The sequence below is a fragment of the Fistularia commersonii genome, chromosome 9, assembly GCF_037954325.1.
Source record: "Fistularia commersonii isolate RoL2024-O1a breed Wild chromosome 9, RoL_Fcom_v1.0, whole genome shotgun sequence".
Taxonomy (NCBI): domain Eukaryota; kingdom Metazoa; phylum Chordata; class Actinopteri; order Syngnathiformes; family Fistulariidae; genus Fistularia; species Fistularia commersonii.
In genome coordinates, this window is record NC_141292.1 from 3,729,524 (window position 1) to 3,751,913 (window position 22,390).

Sequence of the window (22,390 nt, forward strand, 5' to 3'; positions counted from 1 at the left end):
ACATTAGCCCTTTATTTCATTTTATTTTTTATTTGATATTTTAAATAAAATATCTCACCTGTTCCAGCCATCTGTCCTCAAATTTATGATATTGGCCCCTCGACTCACACTGACTTTTTATGAACTTTTATTCTTATATGTTATGCTCATGTGTTTTCCCCCGATTTCTTCAACGTCTTCATTTTATCCTTTTTATCACAACAAGTGAGACTTTTCCTCACCATGTTTTCTTCGTTAAAGTAATTCTCGAAGATTCTCACGAAGGATTTTCCCACAAGCCCACTTATCACTTTTAAATATCAGGATTTATTAAGGAGACTTGTTTCTTAAAGTGACACTGAGCCTAAATATGCCTAAAGCTTGATAAAGAGATTTATAATGTCTGAGAAACAAATTTATTTCTGGAAAGGAATCATTTTATTCATGACTCTTTAGCATTTTCTCTCAAAAACGCCAGTTTGTCATGACTTCAAAAATAGCAGTGGCCAATCCAAGCACCATAAGCACTGACTTCCATGTTTGTTAATAAAGCTTTATCAGGCAAAACACAGGCTTTGGCTGGTCTTATAGCTAATAAATCAAATAGAAAAATAAAATGAATGTAGTCTCCAAAGTATTTTTTCCACGACTAAGACAGATTTGCTTCATGGGAAACGGGGCTTTTGCCATTTATGAACGAAGGAAAGACGGGCATTCCAAGACTGCAAGTCAAGTGTGCTGGTATATTCTCGGCGAATTTCCGCATTTGCGTTCAAGGGTCTCCTTTCCCGTCGTCATGGGAACGAAGATGCCACCTCCGAAGATATACATCTCTCCGAACATCTCGGCTACCTTTCTCACATCCCATTTCCTACGCCTTTGTGTGGTAAATTCTTCCTATCTGTACCTCCTCTTCTGCAAATGACCACCAGAGCCATGTTTTTTAATGAGAACGTTCATATTTCCATCATTTCAACAGAGGTTTCCGACGCTGACTTGGATCCGCGTCGTCTCCGTTCGGAGCAACTTTCTTCCAGAAATGAAACAAATGTTTTAATCCGACCCTCAACCCACATCAGTAATACATGACACGCATTTAAAAAAAACTTGGTAACAAGACAGCAACGCCTGAGAGAAGTCTAAGCGTGCCATGCTGTTTGGAAAACAACATCCTTAAAAAAGAATGACATATATATATATATATATTATTGTATATTATACATAATATATTATATATTTTAATAATTATTATATATTATTTATATATTTATTTATAACATATTATATAGAGAGAATTATATAATATTATATATATAGTTATATGTATACATTTATATATTATAATTATATATAATTTATACATATAAATACATTACAATGATCAGTTGCTTTTCTATTGTGTCTTATCTCTAAATATCCAATTTTATTGGGAATTAAGTTCGGAAAAAGCGAATGAATGGTTTGCAAAAGATATTAAATCTTATGTAATTTACTTAAAATACAGCGATAAAATAATGATAACAAATATAGTAATATATTAATATTATTAAAAAAAATGATGAATCGAAAATCAAAAGGAAGGTAAGAGCTAAGAATAAATAAAAAGGAGCAGAAATGTAAATGGAGTTCTACTTATTTGAATAATATCCATAAACTTGGCAGGCCTTTATGTATTCTGGGATTCAGTATCAGTATTCAGCCATTGTCCCAGATGTCAATGTTATATACCAAATATTCTAAAGTATTCAATATTTTTTACAGACTTCGGAAAACACTGAAGAATGCAGTGATACATAATTATAATTGTAAAAAAATTTCACCTTTACTTCTAATATTTCTCTCTCCCTAAGACGTTTTCACTAATTTTAAACAGTACCGTGCTGATTCTCAAGTCATTTGTGAATATTGCGATATCTATTTCACCGAACATGATCAGGAATTGCGACGATCTTTTTTTGGAGAAAGTCAACTTCATAAAATATACGAGGACCCGGACGACATTTGGAAGACGACTGTAAGCAGAAATGCTACTTTTTGCAGAACTATAACCTCCACCGAAGGAATTAGGCGTACAGCTTCGATTGCCGCTTAGTTTTGACACATTTGTAGATACAACTTACCTGCTAAATCTCACCAGCTTATTTAAACACATTTATTTGTCGTGCTGACTGTTTACTAAGTACAATAGCTGCGATACGGGTCATCCAATGAAAAACACATGAAAGAAACAAGTAACAATGACCAGTGATAACTTTGGTTTAATCTCAAAAGCGTTCTTCAGATTCACATAAATGTCAGTGTTTCCATGGCCACTTTTAAGGAAAAACAAAAAATATAACCCTGCAGAACTTGAAAATATTTAGTATACATGTATACATATATATATACATATATGTAAAAGGTCTACAACACTGGAAAATAATCTTTACACTCATTTGCTGAAAGTGATGAATGAAGGCACGAGCGAGAGAACATCGGATTTTATTCAAAATACCAAAAAGCTCGACAAACAGAAGCAGAGGTGTCATTAGCAGAGGCGAAGACATCGACCGACGACCGCACAAATCAAATCGAGACTTCCAAACGTATTTTTTTGAAAAAAAAACAAAAAAAAAAAACTCTGCGTTCGTAACGTAATAATAAAATATATCTTTCAGTTCATTTATAAGTTAATGCTACATTCACACTGAACAGGTGGATTCCGGACGCCGGCCCCTGTCAGCGAGGGATGAGCCTCTTCGGAGCGGAAAGTTGATCCGAGTTCTGGACCTCTCCCGAACCCGCCTCGGCCCCTGGAGATGAGAAGTTAAATATTCAGTTTTCAGATCTTTTCCCGCGACCCGATCATTCGCCAATAATGAACGTGTAAATACCTGGCGGCGGCTCAGTTTTGAGTTTGCTGGCAATTTTGGCAAAGAACTTGAGGGTGAGACAGGCGCCCGTCTCCCTGTCACATATGCCGCCTTTGCAGTTGCACGTTTTTTGGCACTCCACTCCGTACGTCCCGTACAGGCAGTCTGCGAAAGAAAGAGAGGAAAACATTATTTTCGTGTCAGAATCGTAAATGCCTGCATTAACCAACGACGGAATAAATGTCTAAAATGTCACAATAATGTGACAAGGTTCAGAAATATCATAAATAGGGTGTGCATAATAATGCCGGACCATTAAGTCTTATGATTGGTTATTATTATTTTAGAAAATAGCTGAGAATTGAGCCAACAATTAAAAATATCACTTTTTTCGGTAGAGATAGAGATGGATTCGCTGTGTCGATTCCTGCAGGGAACACCCGAAAGAAAAAGATTTTATCAAAGATTTGTTTTTACGGATTCCCCGAAAATGCAACCATAGGTTCGAAACAAAAAAAAAAAAAAGTTATTACAATATCGCTTGGGGGAATTTTGCTTGCTCATCGGCCAATATATCGACTTTGTGCGAATGAAGAAATGATGGTGTTGCTGCCAATTATTACGTCAATGACGATTTTTTTTTTTTTTTTCGGAATAACGGATTTTAACAGCACCGAACCCTGCGGACTCATAGGATAATAACGTGATAATGAACAGGGCCTTTTTCGGGAGGGGGGGTCGGTCGCGGCAGATGACCGATTGTTTTACTTTAAAAGCCTCAGATGACAGACAGATACCATGTGACTGGAGTCACAGCCCGAGCGTCGCCGAAAGGCAGCGTAGTAACAATGTAATACTGTAATGCTGAACTGAAGAAGCCTCTCGGAGGGGGACCGAACGTCTTCAGGGAAAAAAATCAAGTCCAGTTGCCACGAAAAGAAGATTTGGACGAGAATAAACCGTGACCTGGATGACTGGGAACCTCCACAGAAATGAAACTTATATTTGGTGCAACAAAGCATCACTGTTTAATTTTTTTATATGTGTATGCATGTACTTATATATGTCTTCAGGGGAAGAAAAACATGTCCAGTTGCAAGAAAAGAAGAATAGGACAAGAATAAACCATGACCAGGATGACTGAGAACCTCCATAGAAATGAAATCCTGTATTTGGCGTAACTAAGCATCACTGTTTGTTTGTTTTTTATAGGTATCTATTTATATATGTCTTCGGGGAAAGAAAACCAAGTCGAGTTGCAGAAAAAGAAGAATATGACAAGAATAAACCATGACCCGGATTGACTGGAACCTCCACAGATGAAATCCTGTATTTGGTGTAACAAAAAAAAATCACTGTTTGTTTTATTTATATGTATGTATTTATATATACATATGTCTTCAGGGGAAGAAAACACAGTCCAGTTGCCACAAAAAGAAGATTTGTAAAAGAATGAACAATGACCAGGATGACTGAGAACCTCCACAGAAATGAAATCCTGTATTTGGTGTAACAAAGCATCACTGTTTGTTTTTTATATTTATGTATTTATATATGTCTCCGGGGAAAGAAAACCAAGTCCAGTTGCACGAAAAGAAGATTTGGACAAGAATAAACCATGACCAGGATGACTGAGAACCTCCACAGAAATGAAATCCTGTATTAGGTGCAACAAAGCATTACTCTTTATTTGTTTCATTTTTATTTTTATATGTATGTACTTATATATGTCTTCAGGGAAATAAAACCACGTCCAGTTCTACTAAAAGAAGATTTGGGCAAGAATAAACCACGACCTGGATGACTGAGAACCTCCACAGAAATGAAATCCTGTATTTGGTGCAAAGCATCAGTTCTTTTTTTTTTTTAATATGTGTATGTATGTATTTCTCTATACATATGTGTGTATATTATTTCCCCCACACTTTGCCACTTTTTTTTTCATTTCCATTGTTTTTAAATTTCTCTGCACGGTGTCCTTGACGATCAAGTGAGGCGCTTTCAATCACGTTATAATGATCCTTATCATCACTACAACACTCAACAGCGCGCAAAGCAAAGCGGTTGAGCAACAAGACAAATCCTACCTTTGCAAACGCCGTATTCGTCTCCGTAGTCGTCCTCGTCCTTGTAGAACTCGCAGAAGAGCCCCGGTCCGCACTTCACGCCGTGCATGCCGGACACGGTGCGGTAGCAGTGCTCCCCCCTGCCGGCGGCGCAGACCCGGCAGCAGCCGCAGTCGTCCAGGACGCTGTGCGCGCAACGCTGCTGCGCTGCGGCGGCTCCGCAGCGCTCCGCGTCGCAGCCGTCGGGACAATGCACCGCGTACTTCGCGCCGGCGCCCCACGCCGCCGCGTCACCCGCCAGCAGCGTGGAAAGCATCGTCACGAAGAGGAGAGACATCTGCAGAGCCGGAGGCGGAGGAGGAGGAAGAGGATGGCGGAGGAGGAGAAGGAGGCGGAGGAGGAGGATGGAGATGAGCGGCTTCTCTGGGAGACCTGAGCCGAGTGACCTGCGCGTCTCCGGGGTTCGACGGTTATCAGGACCGAACAAGTTTGTTTTGCACATGGCTTGCCCTCGTCAATTTCCTCATTCCGGCTTTTTTTTTTTTTTTTTTTGCCAGCCACCCCCCCCCCTTTTTTTTTTTTTTTTTTTTTTTTTTTTTTTTTTTTTTTTAGAGATCCGGCGTGGAAGTGGAATTAGCCCCGCGCCGCCATCCAGGAATTGAAATCCGTGTGACCTGATGTCACAACTTATCTTTGGTTTGTCTGTTTGTTTTTGTGTTTTTTTTTTTGGTTTCCTTTTGAGCTCCTCTTTCTGGTCTGTAGGAGTTTGTTTAAGGTTTTACCTCCCTTGTGTCAACACACACACGGACACACACACAGACATAAAATATAATACACAACTTGAAGAAATATATAATATTTAATCTAGTAATATGAATCTGGAAAAAAGACTTTCCGAGCATTTCAGTTCTAAGTAACACGCACGCACACGCACACACACACCCACGCACACACGCACACACAGTTGGATCTGTGTCAGTGATGGAGAAAAAGCATAGAAATTTCCTTTTTATTTTCTATCTATCTATCTATCTATCTATCTATCTATCTATCTATCTATCTATCTATCTATCTATCTATCTATCTATCTATCTATCTATCTATCTATCTATCTATCTATCTATCTATCTATCTATCTATCTATCTACATATGTTTTTACACATTTATTTACATATTTATTTGTGTGTTTATTTATTCATTTAACAGTGAATTAAGCTGAGGGGCCTGTAAGCATCAAAAACTGGGCATTCACCAGCAGTAGCTGCTTCATGAATTGATTCATTGATTAATAAAAAATACAAATTAACAAATAAATAAATTAATAATCGACCGCTTACCCCGGCCTTTGGGTCAACAGGGTTTCTGGAGTCCATCCCAGCTGTCATTGGTTGAGAGGTGAGGCTCAACCTGGACTGGTCGCCGCTTTATCACAAGGCCGCAAGTAGAAACATAAAACCATTCACACTTTCATTCACGCAGCTGAGCAATCTAGGGTCTCCAATCAGCTTCCTGCAGGTTTTTTGGACTTTATGTGGAAACCAACGAAGACACTGGGAGAACATGGAGTTTCCACAAAAAAAAAAAAAAAAGCCCACAGTTGGAATTGGACCAGGAACCTTCTTGCAGTGAGGTGGGCTGAGGTGGTTTGGACACATACAGAGGAAGGAGAGTGGAAGGATGCTGAGGTTGGAACTGCTAATGCTTGGAGAAAGACCAGGGAGAAGATTTATGGATGGAAAAGAGGGCATGAAGTTAGTAAGGGAGGCGGATGCGTAGGATAGGGGAGGGTTGGATGGAGGCAAATGATTTGCTGTGGCGACCCCTAAAGGGAGCAGCTGAAAGGAAAATAACTGGAATTATTTAATCCTTTATGTTTGGAACTAGAATGTTATTCTATAATGAAATAAATAGAACGGATCACACTATACCTTCTTAATTATGCTGTGTGTGAGTGATGGAGAGAGCGGGGCTGGAAGTGGCTCTGGGCGGACAATTAAAGACCCTTGATTTATTGTATCGCCAGACCGCTATAAGGGATCAATTGAATTATTACACTGTAAAAGGCTTGCATTGATAAAATCATGTACTTGGATTTTACAGCTGATTAAATCACTAGAAAGCATCACTGCTCACAAGAGGTTTGAATGTTGCTTTTCTTTCTTCACTGTTTTTTCCCCGTTTTTTTAATTTTCTTAGTCGGGGAGACATACAGAGTCATTTTCTCTCTTTAGATTCATATTTATTGATACTATAACTGCTACGCTGCTGTGACAAAAGTATACCAAAGGGAACAAAAAAAAAAAAAAATTAAGGGAACACTGGAAAAACACATTGTAGCTCCAAGTTAATAATAATTCTATGAAATCAAAGTGTCCACTTAGGAAGCAACACTGATTCATTTTTGACTCGTTTTAAGGAGTTTACATCAGAGTTGGATCAGTCTGTAGTGTGTTTTTCTACTTTCATTTTGAGTGTGACTCCAAATCCAGATGTCCATGGGTTTGATTTCCATTGATCATTTTTGTTGTCAGCACATTCAACTATGTAAAGACCAAAGTATTTAATAGGAATATTTCATTCATCCAGATCTATGGTGTGTTATTTTAGTGTTCATTTTATGATTTTGAGCAGCGTATATCTTATCTAACACAAACACAGTTGTTTTCACTCCAGCTCTTTTGTATTTTCTCCAGACTATAAAACTAAGAACAACCTTTGCAACACAGAATGAAATACTGTCCTGCAAAACAACCAGAATGTGATGATCATGCAGATGATGATGATGATGATGATGATGATGATGATGATAGTGGGTGCAATACCACCCCAGACCACTAGAGGGCAGTAGCGTCACTTCCCCCCCGCAGCAGCAGTCAGAGCAGTAGAAGAAGAAGAAGAGACGCTCGGAAGCTTGATTTGTTATTCGCGTCCGAGGGAGACCTCACCGGGACGGGACAGGTAACGCAAACCACTGACCGACGGGGTGGGTGTTGGGGGGGGGGATATCTTTTTTTTTTTTTTTTTCCTCCTTTTTCTCTTTACAGCCAAGGTAACTTCCGCGCCCTCGCCTTCCGTTCATTTATGTCATTTATTAACACACAACTTCCACGAAACGCGACTCGACGTAGCCGGATAACGGGCGGGTTTGTAGGCTTGTACGCGAAGGGGCTTGGTCGGCTTACAGCTGGGGGGGAGAGACGCCGCAGTGCAGCCCGCCGGGTTTAGCTCAGCTGTCACCGCACATACGGAATAATGTTACCGAATGACAGGGAAAGAAGAGTGTTTATATTTATATTTGACTGTTTTTGTCGTCGTTGAGTCTGTGGCGGGTAGCTAATGCGGCGCTAACTAGCCTGACAGCCTGACACGAGGCGCATATCGTCTGCAGTCACTGTAAACCAACACAGGTTAATTGAGATGTTATTGAATTATTTTGTCAGTTATAACAACTGACATCCCATCGTACAACATGGCATTTAACGGCATACAATATTTTCCTCATCGCCACCCCAGTCGCCTGAGACGGTTTCGTTATTTGTCACACACCTGCTTTTTCTTTTTTTTCTTTTCTTTTTTTTTTCGTATGCTGGATAATCAGTGCTGATGTTGTGATCATCCTTCATCCGCTGTCAACATCTTCATCTTGTCGTGGGCAGGACGGGCCTGTTCGTGGTTTTTCACTCAATCGAGTGAAAAACTGGAGGTTTTTCCAGGTCAAAATGCAAAAATAATAATCTAACCCCCCCTTCCATGGGTTCTTCGCTGTCATTCGGAAAGTCGTGCAAGGGCAAAGGTCAAGGCCGGATATCCTCTAGTGGAATTCGATCCATGGCGTTGTAACATCTTCGGCAAAAGCTCGCGGCTCTGAGCGAATGTCGGATTGAAGCTGATGAACTGAAAAGGAAAATCTACATAATGTCGTGCTGAGAGGTTTTATTTTATTTTTTTTCCAAGCACATTTCGTGCCTCTTGACCGTAACGAGTCCATAAAAAGCAGGTGTCTTTGCTGCTAATGCGGTGCTCTTTGGGGAGCAGGAAGACAGGAATAGCTGACATTCAGATACACGTTGACATTGCTTTGTGTAAAATATGACACGGCTCGGTCTGGAATATTACATGACATTTACTTTACCTTTATTCACGCAAGTCACCGATTGCTTGAATGTTCGTCCCCAATAGGGATTTGTGATGGAGAATAATTTCAAACTGGCTGATGCTAGATTGTTGAAGCTTATACTTTAGGTATGGATTGGTGATTTGAGGTTCATTTAGTACAGAATTGCCGCCACCAACATATATTTAAAGAATCAAAAGTACAACAGTTCAAAATGAGTCAGTTATTTCATCAAAGTATGCGCATGAATTCACTGATCTTTTAACACAGATTAAAAGTTGTCGCAACATATGACTCTGTTGAAAAGTTCTTAACAGTATAGATGCACCATATTTTTGATAAATGCTAGGGAGACAACCAACAAAGCCAGAAAAACTTTCATCTTATGTCCAGAATACCCCCACACTTAACGCTTTCAGTGGAAATGAAAATCAGGTTGACACGAAAATCCAGCACAATTTTAAACCAACGGAGCATCAAATCAAGTGGCCTAATGAGGGATTAGAGGACAGGATTCTGGTCATTTAACAACAGCATGAAACAAAACACAATATCAATGTCCGCTGTCCTCTGTAGGCATACGATGTCCTGACATTGATGTCTCAACCTGCATTCATCCAAACACCAATGTCAGAACAATGTTGTTTTCCAGCCTGCTGCCTGCCTGAATTACACATGAGAGATTATCGTTCATATTCTTCATTTGTAGGCATGTCGGGCCAATTGAAACTTTTATGTTGATATCTTAATGTCATGTTCATATGTTTTGCTCAATTTGTAGTCTCTTGATAATATGAATTACTGTATTTGTTTAATACTGTTCATAAATTGAAATTCTTTTGTATATGAGCTTCATTTTGAAGGAAAAAATAGCCAACCATGCACGTAGTAGATTATGACAAAAACTGTGTCGAAGATGATATTACCTGCTAGTGATAGTGTTTTTATTCGACAGATTTGCTCAGTGAAGTGTCAAACATCACACCTATTCGCTTGCGTTTCTCATGAGACACCTTGAAATGAAAATGTTTCCACACACCTGCAATGCTCTTATCGCTTGCTAAAATGACATAAAAACAGGCCAAAGCCTGTCTGGGACCGAAACTGGGCTGTAGAAAGCTTGAGGAAGCCTGTTGATGGAGAGGACATAATTACAAACCTCATTTGCAACACAGTGCAACAGGGAGCATCTTTGTGAAATTCATTAGACTGATTTTATTGTCATGTTGTATGACATTAATATGATAATTCAAATTTCATTTTCATTAGCATTTGTGGGGTTTGTTGCTTGCGACGGTTGTGACTCACACTCTGCTTGTGGGTCTGGAAAACATGTTACTGTATCAATGCTTATAGTTATTTTGGTCCGGAGTGGAAACAGTATAGCCTCCCAGGCCTCCAGCATTGCAAAAAGAGATGTAGCTCTGTCACAGTGAAGTCAGTTCAAGAGGCATGCCCGCATGGATAGCTTTCTGTTACGAGCATTCCCTCAACCACACATATCCATCTTATTGCACAATGTAAGTGTAACAGGTGTCACTGTCATAACCCGAGAGTAGGAAAACCATGAACTCTGTGTTGCCTGACGTGTCGGGAATTCTTTGGCTTGTGTGTTCCCTCCTGCTTACCTCTTACCCCTTGATTGATAAAGTACCATATCACTATAATTATCATAATTATATTTTGTATATATTATCATATTACAATTAAAGAACTTCCCCTATGAGGATAAATAAAGTTTATCTTATTGTCTGATTCGACCAATTCTTTTCCTTTTTCCTATCTATCTATCTATCTATCTATCTATCTATCTATCTATCTATCTATCTATCTATCTATCTATCTATCTATCTATCCATCTATCCATCTATCCATCTATCCATCCATCCATCCATCCATCCATCCATCCATCCATCCATCCATCCATCCAAATTCTCGTACCAAATTCAAATAGTACCAGTTGTAATAGTTTCCAAAATGAGGTATAGGAGTTGCTTAGTGCGTTAGTTTTGTCACTGAACTACAATTTGGACTTCATTTAAATTTCAAGTCAGTTTACAAGAACAAGGTGTGTGGTTGCATGCAAGCAATAAGACATGAACTTGGGAGCAGTATTCCAAAATGAAAAGAGGAGAGACCAAAATATTTGAGTTTCTGGGAACGTCAACATTCATTGCGCACGTTGCTCAGTTTATCTAAGTTTCATCTTTCAGCTTTGGATGATCGTAAGATGAGGGAACAAGGATTTATTTAAAAAACAAAATGGGACGGAACTAGGACAGAAATGCATATACCACCTTTTTGAAACCACAGTATTTGTGAAAATGAACAAAGCTGAGACAAGCGGACACCCTTGTGAATTGTTTTGCAGTGGAAAAAGAAAACGCTTTCACACTTCGGCTCCGCAGTGACTGTTCCTTGTAAATTGATGACTACAGTGACATTTCATCACGCTAATGAAGTGTGAAGAAGTGACTTTTTTTTTAATTTTTTTTTTTATAAATCTGCTACAGCACAGGCCTTGTCAGATCTTCATCATTCCTTCTTGTGTATTTATCTTCCAGGAGTGCACCAGAGTGTAGATAATGCCCAGACATGGTGCCTTGTCAGACCAATGTACTGCTGAAGTGGCAGGAGCACTGCAATAGTTCCTGGGCGGCAGAGGACAGTCTGCAGACGGCCACCAGGCATGGGGCCGCTGGGCTCTACAACAAGCTTCTTCACAACAAGGAGCTGGTGACTCTGGCACAACCTGTTCAAGAGCTGGTCGGCCCTCGTCTCCCAGACTTCGAGTGCGAGTCCTGCGCCTGTGCAGAGAAGGAGGAGTATCTGTTGTCCCTGCTCCGCAGCCAGCGATGGCTCGCTCAGCGTATGCTGTCGCAAACCTGCTACACCCTGAGCCTCCACCATAGGCTGGTCGCACTCCAGAGGATCTTCTACGCACTTCATACCAAATACCATGACAAATTCCGCGTGCAACTGCCACCTCAGTCCACAGATAGCGGAACGGACTGTGGGCAACTCGAGCTGGTCTCAGCGCCCTGTCCTCCAGGAGGGGCGCCCAAAGTGAAGTCAGGTACAGATGTTCTCATCGAGATGGGAGTGAGGACGGGTTTGAGTCTGCTCTTCTCATTACTGCAGCAGAACTGGAGATACGCTGCCACCGCGCATCCCGAGTCGGTGCTTTGCAACGACGTGCTCGCCACGGCGTCCTCCGTGTTGTCCTCGCTGCCGCCCCTCTCGCTAGCTAACGAGAACAAGATCCCGTCGGTCGGGCTGGACTGCCTGGCCCAGGTGGCCGACTTCTTGAAGAAGACCTCGGTGAGCAACGGGGCCGGCGGCGCAGACGTGACCGGTCGGAGGCTAGCGCTAGAGTTGCTGCTTGGCCTGGCCATGCAGAGAGGCTCCCTAAAGTTCCTTCTGGAGTGGGTGGAGGTTGCCTTGGCCGCCTCCATGTCGTCCTGCACCTCAACACTGTCTTCCACCACTTCACTGACCTCCCAGCAGCCAGCGGGCGTTGGCTTCGATGTCATCCACCAGACCCTTCTACAGATGAGGCAATACTCGGTAGGTCCGGCCTTGTTCAGATTTGAACCTCTGGTATTTTTATGGTCGTCAGCTTTTTACTTCATTTCTACCATTCAGGCCTTATTTTGAGGCGTAGTTGTGCATATCGGATGTCACCAGTGACCAACATTAAGCCAGCCATGGAATAATAATGCAATGTGAGCATGGTAAATGCACCGACATTTTGATTTAATTCAGTATTAACACAATAACGTAAATTTGCCGGTTGTTGTATTTTTTTTTCTTTTTGAAAAATTGTGAAATAAAAATGAAAAAAAAAAAACAGTCCTCTGTGGAAGTCAGTGCTTTACAGAAAATCAGTCTGTTTTATTACAATTCATAGTCCGTTAGTAACCTGCAGTTACAGGAGACAATTTTTTCAGAGTTTCAATAAGGAGTAGGCCAGTGTGTCCTGACTACCAGAAAATGGGTCAGATTTGTAACTCTGGCAGTAACACAATGGACTGTTTTCTTTTATTATAGGACTAACACGGATATCAGTTATTAATGGGTCAGGTATGATGCCATGATAGTGATAGCCAATGAATAAGGTCCGTTTTGGCTTATAATAAATGAAGTGCTTTTCAGACAACTCAAACACAGTGCTGCTATAATCGAAACAACAGCATTTGATGTAACTAAAAATATTTGAAAAATTTAAAACAATTATTTAACCGCAAATTGTTCTTACTGTATGTTTTATATTTTGAACTGCACGGTTTGACTCAGAAACCGTTGCTGTTTCTGTCTTTCTAATCATACAATGAGAGCAGATTTCTCAGACACAAAATTGCAAGATTTGAGCAACAAGTCATTGTAACAATGTCTCAGATTGAATGTTGTCCATCACATACACTCGCTCCAGAGCTTTCTGTCTGAAAGGTGACTTTTAAATAAATATTGATTTATATGTACCAGTACATACAGTATATATACAATATCTGACTGATAAAACACATCACTAACTCCAATTCTCTCCTCATGGTTTACCATATCAGAAATTTTTGTTCTGTTGTTCTAAGATATAATATACAGATACTGCAGAGAGAGCAAAAACCTGTTTTTCATTACAGGACCATAATATTTACTCCCACAGGGTCATTTTCCATGGTGAAGTATAATCTCAAATGCATTTTATGTATTTATTATTTCTTCCGCAGGGTCTCCGTGGGGATTCTATCAATACTCAGGTGCTAAAGAAGGATGCAGATGGACTTTGTCGACTTTCTCAGGCAGCCCTCTGTCTGTTCGAAGAGGTAAGAAAGTGACCCGAGGAGCAACATATCATGCGACAGGCTTCCGCTCTGTGAATTAAATGAACCCGTTCTCTTTCCCTTTTTGTCAGATTTGTAGCCTAGCATCCTACTGCCTCTGCTCCTGCAGCACGGATGCCGCCGCTCCCGGAACCGAGAGCGATACGGTTATGGTGTATGTGTGGGGCAGCAACAGCAGCCATCAGTTGGCAGAAGGAACTCTTGAAAAGATCCTGCTGCCAAAACTGACACAGGGCTTCAGTGACGCCCAAATGGTACGGTTGTGAATAACCATCAGACTAAAAAAACAACCGCAGCATACAGGCACAACGACCTATTGACCCTCAAACTTTCAGCTGATAGACGTGGCTTTCAGTTGCCTCCATAATCGAGCTCAGCTGGCCTATATTTGATGTATCCATGAGAGACAAGTCTTTCATTAATTTTCCTCGCTCAGCAAAGACAAGAAGCAAAATATAAATAAATACTATAGATTATAAAATAAATATTGTATACAAATTTAGTGGAGTTTTGTTGTGTACGTGTGCACATAGAGAGAGGGAGATTGTCTTTCCCAGGCGTGTCTGTAATTGCTGACAGTCCACTAACTGCTTCACACTCAGCTGTAAGTTTGCCAAGGCCAGCGAACTCGCACCGCAGTGCCAGTTTAAAGGGGTGTAAGGTTTACCATTAAAAAAAAATGGTCTTGATTGAGGCTCCAGGCTAAGACTGATTGAGAAAAAATTATGCTCGGTCGTGTCGGGTTTGCCGGACGATTGCCGAGAAGCGGGATATAACCGAGATCACCGGGCCTCGATCCATTTTGAAGACTGAAAAATTAAAAAAAGCAACATGGAACTGCCGCTCGTCGGGCCTTCCAACTGCAGGACGGCGCCCTGGAGTTAGACGCTTCACTAAAATGAGGAACTGATTAAGACAAGGAACTAAGGCTAATTTCTCTTGACATAGCAAACTGGCTGAAAGTGAATCTGAAAAAAATGACCCAATATAAAGTCATTGTTCAGGGGAACTGTAATGGATCACATTAGTTCAACGTTTTTGTTTTCTTCCTTTTAGATTGAGGCAGGCCAGTACTGTACGTTCTCAGTGTCAGCTGATGGTTCGGTGAAGGCATGTGGAAAGGGCAGTTACGGCCGTCTGGGGCTGGGAGACTCCAACAACCAGTCTGTGCCTAAGAAACTCATGCTGGAGCCGCACAGGAACATCAAGAAGGTCTCCTCGTCAAAGGGCTCTGACGGTCACACTTTGGCAATCACCATCGAGGGAGAGGTAAAAAAAAACACAGATATTAACTCCTGGTACTGGACAAACTGCTAACTTTGTCTAAAATAAGTTTCTTAACAATCAGACAGGCCAATTTAATCAATTTTGTCCATATCTAGAATGTATTCAATTTCTCTTTCATTTGACAATGTCAGTCAGCATTCATCGCAATTTGAAGACCCTCTATGTTTTCTATAGGTGTTCAGCTGGGGTGATGGCGAATATGGAAAACTAGGTCATGGTAATATCGCTACTCAGAAATATCCCAAAATCATACAAGGTCCACTGTTAGGCAAGGTAAGAAAACGCCACGGAATATTATCTTTCTGGGGAAATGAAATAAAAAGTGTGAAATAGCATTGTCAAAAATGGCTCATCTTGTTAATGTTTTGTTTTGTTTCATCCTTTCCAGGTTGTTGTTTGTGTGTCTGCTGGCTACAGACACAGTGCTGCTGTGACTAATGATGGAGAGCTTTACACATGGGGCGAGGGGGATTTTGGCAGACTGGGTACACACTTCATTTCTTCGACTTATTTACATAAGACATCCGGGAAAAAAAAAAAAAAAATCCTTCACACACCCTTTTAGAAAAGACCCGTGTTGTCCGATTTTTCCCCCTTTCCAGGTCACAGTGATAGCCAGAGTCGAAACATGCCCACACTGGTGAAGGATGTCAGCGGGGTCGGGCAGGTGGCTTGTGGCAGCTCCCACACCATCGCTGTGGCTCAGGACGGACGCACCGTGTGGTCCTTTGGAGGAGGTGACAACGGTATGTCGGCGAGACACGGAGCGTTTGTGTGAACCGCTATTCATTTCGGTGCAAATGTAAACAAGCGTATCGGCGCACACGCCGCCGTTTTCATGAAGTCATAAATAGAATGCTATTTTTAATGGCGAGGAATACGAACGGATCAGCTCTTCTGCTTCAGAAAAGCACCGCAGTGAACTCAAAGTGATGCTTAGCTATGACTCATTCTTGCAGGTAAACTAGGTCATGGAGACACCAACCGTGTGTATCGCCCCAAAGTCATAGAAGCCCTGCATGGATTTATTATCAGGAAAGTATGTGCAGGAAGCCAATCTTCACTGGCTCTCACCTCAGCAGGACAGGTGAGATTTGGGTTTATTGTTAGCTTGTGTTACGTGATGGTTTTTTACATGGAGCTTCTTAGCCTCATACTTGAATCTACTGCTCTTTGATGAACCAGTCGACGTAAAAAAGTCATCAGTAATTTGTCGTGGGAAATGTTTCATTTTACGGTTTAAGTCCTTTTTTTTGTTTATTCATGCCATTCGTTCAGGTGTTTGCGTGGGGCTGCGGCTCTTGCTTAGGATGTGGTTCCATTGAGATGACTTCATTGAGGCCCAAGTGCATAGAGGACCTGAGCATCACCAAAATCATAGATATTTCATGCGGGGACAGCCACTGTCTAGCTCTGTCCCATGGTAAGCGATGGTCGGATATATAAACAGGTTATTGTTGTAAATCAGATATTACGGTCTCGGTTTCAGAATCAGATTACAATCCTTTTACAATTTGCTCCAGACTCAGAAACAAGTGTCAGGACTATAGTTCCAGGATCCAAGTTCTTACAAGTTATGATATACTGACAAGTGCTACCGGTTGAAAAAGACAAGTCAAGACAACAACAATATGCCTTGGGTAGGTTTAGGCAACACAACTATTTGATTTATCTAAGGCAAAGAAAAGAAAGCTAAAAACAAAACAAAAAAAACACAATGTTCCTATTAGATTAGATTAGATTCAACATTATTTTCAGTCATTACACAGGATACAGAGTAAGGAAATGTAGTTAGCCTATAATCAGAAGTGCATATGTACAGAATGTGCAGTATTTACAGATAAATGTGGTATGAAAGAATAAATGCAATTTTCTAATTTTTTCTCTTATTTTTTACCGCTAGTGCAATTAGAGGTGGATAAGATATGAACAGAATATGTAAAGCTAGTGCAAGTATGGTGGATAATTGTTATGCAGATTATGTACAATTAGATTAGTATGATTAACTGATGGTGATATACTGATGGAACTATAAATACCGGTATACAGATGTCTTATATAGAAACTGCAGAAGATATAAGAGAGAGATGTTATATGAACAATTATACACAATTTACAGATGGAACTATAAATATTCAGCTGTATTATAGAATGGATAATTATGAACAAGTATTGTATTCTTTCATACAGAGTAGTGGAATTTGTGGCCATGGCCCACTGTTATTTTGCCCAACATTAAAAGGTTCCTGGAAAAGCTCAGCAAAGGCCCTTTTGAGCAATCCATTAATTAAACCTTGTAACTAAACTTTAAATTCATTAATATGTTCAAGCTGCGGAATACGCTGTTCTCCTCTCTGTCAGAAAATGAAGTGTATGCATGGGGCAACAACACGATGGGCCAATGTGGGCAAGGCCACACCTCTACACCCATCACCAAACCCAGGAAGGTGCTCGGTCTGGAGGGCGTGTCAATCCAGCAAATCACCGCCGGCACCTCTCACAGCCTGGCTTGGACTGCCGTTCCCAATGACAGGTTAATATTTATCTCTGAAATCGATTGCAATCTAGGTATATACTGACTCGGATTTCTGTTCAAATATTACCTATTTGTAAGTGATTCACTTCGCTTTGTCAGACAACTGGTGGCGTGGCACAGGCCTTTTTGTGTCGACTTGGAAGAGAGCACATTCAGCCATCTACGCAACTTCCTGGAAAGCTACTGTGATGGAATTGGGAAAGACACTCCCCCCGCCCCGTTTTTATCCAAAAGGTATGCAGTTTTACAGAGGCCAGTTGATGACCCACAAGGCTGTGATAAACAGTATACGATCTTGGCTATCTGTCGAGATACCAGCCGGAGAACGCATAGAGGACAGGGGCAGCAGGATAATGGACATGACATTGTAACTATTTGTTCAGCAGTTAACTAACAACAGTTAGTTTGTAGTTACCAGAACAACCTAGAGATGCAGGTTTTGGCATAATAACCTGAAACAATGTACAAAACCTGGTGGCCTGATGGATTATGCATCTATCCAAAATTTGACAATTCATGCTATTATTTAACTTGTTGACGTCATATTTAGTTTTGATTATATTGTTATTTCATTTCACAGGGTTGTTGCTCAACTTTCTAAAAGGTCACAATCTTCAAGTGTTTAAGGAGCCAACACAAAACTCACATGGAATAAAACATACCCATAATATTTTATCCAAATGTAACTCCACGGGGCACTACATTGGCAAAAAATGCTCTTAACATAAGAAAATTTTGACCACCTATTTTATTGTTTGCATTATAAATGATAAGGTCCATGTTTTTTCTCTTTTATAAGACATACTGTGTGTGTAAACCGGTAGTATTTTTTGCCATTTTTCCAAACAGCATTTGCAAGATACCAACGCAACTTATCAAAATCTGTTAGAACTGATTTCCGATCCGTGACACGTACAGCGTTTTAATCCCAGGACACAGAAAACCCCTAAAGCTGCATGCTCTTTTAATCCAGGGATCACCACCAGTTCATCTTGCTGTGTATGAAGCTGCTGTCAATCCACCTGTCCTTGGCTCATGCTGGAGGCACTGGGGCCATGGTTTTAGGGGGCCAGGGAAGGCCCCTCAGAAACCTGCTCTTTAGGCTCATTGACACCAACATGCCAGACTCCATACAACAGGTGAAATACCTCATCATGTGTCTCTAGATTATTTTAATACTGTGTTTTTGATAACCTATGGGAGAAACACTGTACATTTTCCGTCTGCTCGCCTAAATGAGATTGTACTTGACTGTAAATGGTAATGTACGATGTTTTGCATGTGGTTTTAAATCGTCGATTCAAAGGCCGTGATGAACACGCTGTCCATCGGGGCGTCCTTGCTGCTGCCTCCTCTGAGGGAGAGAACAGAATTGCTCCTCTCTCTCCTTCCTCAGGGCCCACAAAGTTTAAATATCCTTTCCAAAGGACAGGTTGGTGCTCTTTAATATCACCCTATTGTAGTACCATTAAAATGTACAGTTGCAGGATCAATGTTATGATTAGCAAAAGTGTTTTAGTACATTGCGCATTGCTCACTTTATATTTTTATATATTTTTTTTTTAATTTTTTTTTTATTTCTTTATTCTCATTTGTTTTTTTTTAATTTCTTTCTATTTTGCTCAGTTTCAGCTTTGATTGTGATTCAGTTTTTTGACTCAGAGATGCATGGATAGCTAGACAGTGTTGTTTTTGAAAATCACTGCTGCAACTTTTCGTTCCAAAGAAGAGGCTTTGGAGACAGTATCTGTTCATAACCCTCATAGTTCTCCCTTTCTTCTATCTTCATAGCGTCTGCAGTTAGACATGGTCCTTGGCAGTCTCCAGGACCAGAGCCATGTAGCTTCTCTGTTAGGTTACAGCCATTTTGGGGAGGTTCCGGCCCTGGGGCCACCTCTGACACCGGCCTCGTCAGGCCGAGGACCTTCTTCAACCAGCTCAAATGAGGCTAGTGATCCTCTGCACCTAGCAGAGGTGCTGCTCAGAACCCTGCTTCTCAGCGTTGGTTATTACACGGTACGTGCACAAGACTCTGTTGCTACTTTTAAACAGTTTAAGGACATACTGCCGCAAAGGAAAACCTTACTATTAAAATACACTACAGTTTCAGCACTACATAAAGAGTGATCGTGTGATTTCTTTTTGTTCAGGAGCGGGCATTTGGAGAATTGGAGAAAAACAGCGACAAGCTGCTGTCAAGTGATAGCCAGAGACAGACCGATCCTCCGTCTCACTTCCACCAGCTACTCTCTGGACTTCACAAACACCTTCTCGCCCACTGCTATATTCAATCCACTCCTGAGGTAAACTTATGAAACAATTAAATAAAAAAAAAAAAAAAAAAGCCAATTTCATGATCAGAAAAATATTTGTGGAAAAAAGAACGTGTTCTAATGCATTCGGGGGCTAAATTGTTTGGTCCTGCAGGATGACAGTAGTGTGATGCTGCTCCGTGAACACCTACATCTTCTGCTCCCTTGTGCTGCTGAAACACTCCGGAGATCCAGCAAGCTGTTGAAGAGGAGTTTCCAAGACAAGCAGATTATTAAAGGGCTGCACAGTAAGATTAATGGTTTTTACATAAGGTTTTTTTTTTGTATGTTTTTACGAAGATGCTGAGATTTGAACCTCCATTCATTACTTATGTAATTCTGTACTTGACACTCCTATCCATGCAGTCTTTATATTTATAATTAGATTACATTTATACATATTCATCAGGATACTGGTCATTTCTATAACCATTCCCTACACAATGCATTTCTTTTTATATTTTTAAATTTAGTCTTTGTTTATCTGTTTCTATATTTGCATTTTCCTTCTTTTATTACTATTTGTACACTTTTCTACCCTGTATTGCTGCTGTGACAATTGAATTTCACTGTTGTGGGATCGATCTTATCTTATCTTATCTTATCTTATCTTATCTTATCTTATCTTATCTTATTTTATCTCATCTTATCTCATCTCCTTATGTAATTTTAGTAGACAGTTAAAAAGGGACTGAATCCTTCCAAATGGGTTTTTGGTACAAGTTCTTTCCAAGATATTTCCTTTTTTTTAGATTTAAGAACTCTATGCAGTTAGAAAACTGTTTGCGCACACATGACCATAATACATACATTTTTTGATAAATCCTTATTTATCCTTAATCTTCATTTAGTCACTTATGTCACTTTCACTTTTCCAACCCCTCGCTCCAGCTGTGTTGTACAACTCAGTGGCCGGCAGCCTGCTGAGTCAGGTCATGTACTCCCTGTTGTTGTTGCCACTAAGCATTGTTCAGCCGCTTCTAAGCCTTTTTCTGGCCTTGTTGGAGGACCTTAATTACTTCAATAGCTTGTTGCCAGACACGGGCCAGCTGGAGGAGCAAGAACTAGTGACGGAAGCTCAAAACTCATCTTCAGGTCAGTTGAATCTTCTCCCTTGTTGACACATGGCAGCTCTATTATTTTTATTAGCATTGTTAATCGGGTCATGATAAAGTAGGACAGGGCAATGTACACGGATATTATGATATTCAGAGGCCTTACGTCAGTAACTTATCAAATACAAAACACAAATACGGGAGCTTTAATTTCTCCCAAATTTTCAGGTTCATTCTGGAAAAATATCGAATTTTATATCTTTTCCCCGTTTGGGGAAAAAGTGGACCTTTTCCTCTTCAGCATGATACAACGGTTCTGCTTCTTACTGTAGATAAAAGTGAAGAAAACACATGCCTTGGGCTGCAGCAACAGAAGGAAGAGTGCAAGTGGGTTTGGTTGCTGGACCTGGAGCGCTCTGTGGCCTTGGCAGTCGGCCACTGCCTTGGTGGTATGCTGCACGGCCTGCCACCGTCACCCCAGGAGAAAATGTCAGAGTTCTGGCTATCAAATATCCTCCTCAGAAACGGTGTTGAAATGGACTTTGAACAGCTAGGTTGGGAACATTCTGATTTTCTCTTATCTATTTCATCTATGAATAATGTATCGAACTCATTCCAACTAAATGCATTTTTCACGATCGGATTCTCCACACTGTGCGCGTATGTAAACCACAAAGCTATCGTTGTTTATTCGGCAATCATTATGCGTGTCGCAAAGAAATGTCATTCAGGACAAACAAGTCATGTCAATTAGTCTTATCTGATATTATACAGAGACTGTGATATTTTCAAGTGTAGGTCAAAAATACACAGAAAAACAAAGAGCAAAAAAATCAATCTTGTTTTTCCTCAATCTTGTGTGTAATCTTCTTTTTTCCACTCATGATTATTCATCCCGTAGATTCCAGCATGGCGTGGCTCACTGAGGTGGTGCTTCTGGGCAGTAGTGATTCAAGGCTGGCAGATCTTTGTCTGAATGAGGAAACCAGGACTTTACTGGAATTGGCGCTAGGATCCCCCAGAGGACCTGCCGGTGGACTGTGGCAAAAGCTGGAGGAGTATGCCCTCAGCAAAGGTACTTTAGCTCACCCATGTCTTCGTGGTGGCCCTTTTTTACATGCCGATTTTGTTGCAAATAACCCCGTCATGTTTTGCTGTGGGAGCAGAGTGGGAGAGCGGATGCTCCTCGGGCGATTGTTTGCTGCAGACTGTGTGCCGCTGCAGCCTGGCCGCTCTTCTGAAGCACACTGGGTTGCAGGATAAAGCCTGTTGGCATGACAAGTCAGTACCAAAATGCCAGAACACTGTAATGCTATTTCCCTAATTTGTGAAAAGGCATTTTATCCA

At 40.8% G+C, this 22,390-nt stretch overlaps 2 protein-coding genes across 11 annotated transcripts in view; one reads left to right on the plus strand and one right to left on the minus strand.

The window, feature by feature from the left end:
* Positions 1–2,221: 2,221 nt before the first annotated feature.
* Positions 2,222–5,410, minus strand: esm1 (endothelial cell-specific molecule 1). The gene is made up of 3 exons (XM_086153048.1): positions 4,919–5,410; positions 2,853–2,996; positions 2,222–2,771 (listed from the first exon to the last, which is right to left on the minus strand). The coding sequence occupies exons 1-3, from the start codon at positions 5,397–5,399 to the stop codon at positions 2,698–2,700; spliced, it is 699 nt and encodes a 232-aa protein (XP_086009174.1). The 5' UTR covers positions 5,400–5,410; the 3' UTR covers positions 2,222–2,697.
* A 2,409-nt stretch (positions 5,411–7,819) lies between these two features.
* The window catches only part of LOC147230990 (putative E3 ubiquitin-protein ligase HERC1), a 50,493-nt gene continuing 35,922 nt past the window's right edge, over positions 7,820–22,390 (plus strand). For 8 of the 10 annotated variants that reach the window (XM_086152021.1, XM_086152022.1, XM_086152015.1 and 5 more), the window contains exons 1-21: positions 7,900–7,947; positions 11,577–12,579; positions 13,740–13,835; positions 13,925–14,107; positions 14,910–15,122; positions 15,315–15,413; positions 15,529–15,625; positions 15,743–15,886; positions 16,100–16,227; positions 16,419–16,563; positions 17,502–17,673; positions 17,776–17,910; positions 18,650–18,815; positions 18,983–19,108; positions 19,468–19,692; positions 19,827–19,979; positions 20,104–20,236; positions 20,880–21,083; positions 21,376–21,597; positions 21,945–22,118; positions 22,210–22,324. In XM_086152021.1, coding sequence (XP_086008147.1) covers positions 11,608–12,579; positions 13,740–13,835; positions 13,925–14,107; positions 14,910–15,122; positions 15,315–15,413; positions 15,529–15,625; positions 15,743–15,886; positions 16,100–16,227; positions 16,419–16,563; positions 17,502–17,673; positions 17,776–17,910; positions 18,650–18,815; positions 18,983–19,108; positions 19,468–19,692; positions 19,827–19,979; positions 20,104–20,236; positions 20,880–21,083; positions 21,376–21,597; positions 21,945–22,118; positions 22,210–22,324 — 3,902 coding nt within the window. In that variant the 5' untranslated portion in view covers positions 7,900–7,947; positions 11,577–11,607. Of the gene's footprint in view, positions 7,857–7,899; positions 7,948–11,576; positions 12,580–13,739; positions 13,836–13,924; positions 14,108–14,909; positions 15,123–15,314; positions 15,414–15,528; positions 15,626–15,742; positions 15,887–16,099; positions 16,228–16,418; positions 16,564–17,501; positions 17,674–17,775; positions 17,911–18,649; positions 18,816–18,982; positions 19,109–19,467; positions 19,693–19,826; positions 19,980–20,103; positions 20,237–20,879; positions 21,084–21,375; positions 21,598–21,944; positions 22,119–22,209; positions 22,325–22,390 lie in introns of those variants that run through there. The other 2 variants (XM_086152023.1, XM_086152016.1) reach the window with 2 other exon arrangements.

What these genes read in the sequence shown, in the direction of transcription:
- esm1 (XM_086153048.1), bottom strand. Translation starts at nt 5,399, where the DNA reads ATGTGCAAAACAAACTTGTTCGGTCCTGATAACCGTCGAACCCCGGAG. An exon ending in CGAATACGGCGTTTGCAAAG is followed by an intron (nt 2,997 to 4,918) that starts GTAGGATTTGTC and finishes TTTCTTTCGCAG; the next exon opens with ACTGCCTGTACGGGACGTAC. An exon ending in CAAAACTGAGCCGCCGCCAG is followed by an intron (nt 2,772 to 2,852) that starts GTATTTACACGT and finishes TCTCATCTCCAG; the next exon opens with GGGCCGAGGCGGGTTCGGGA.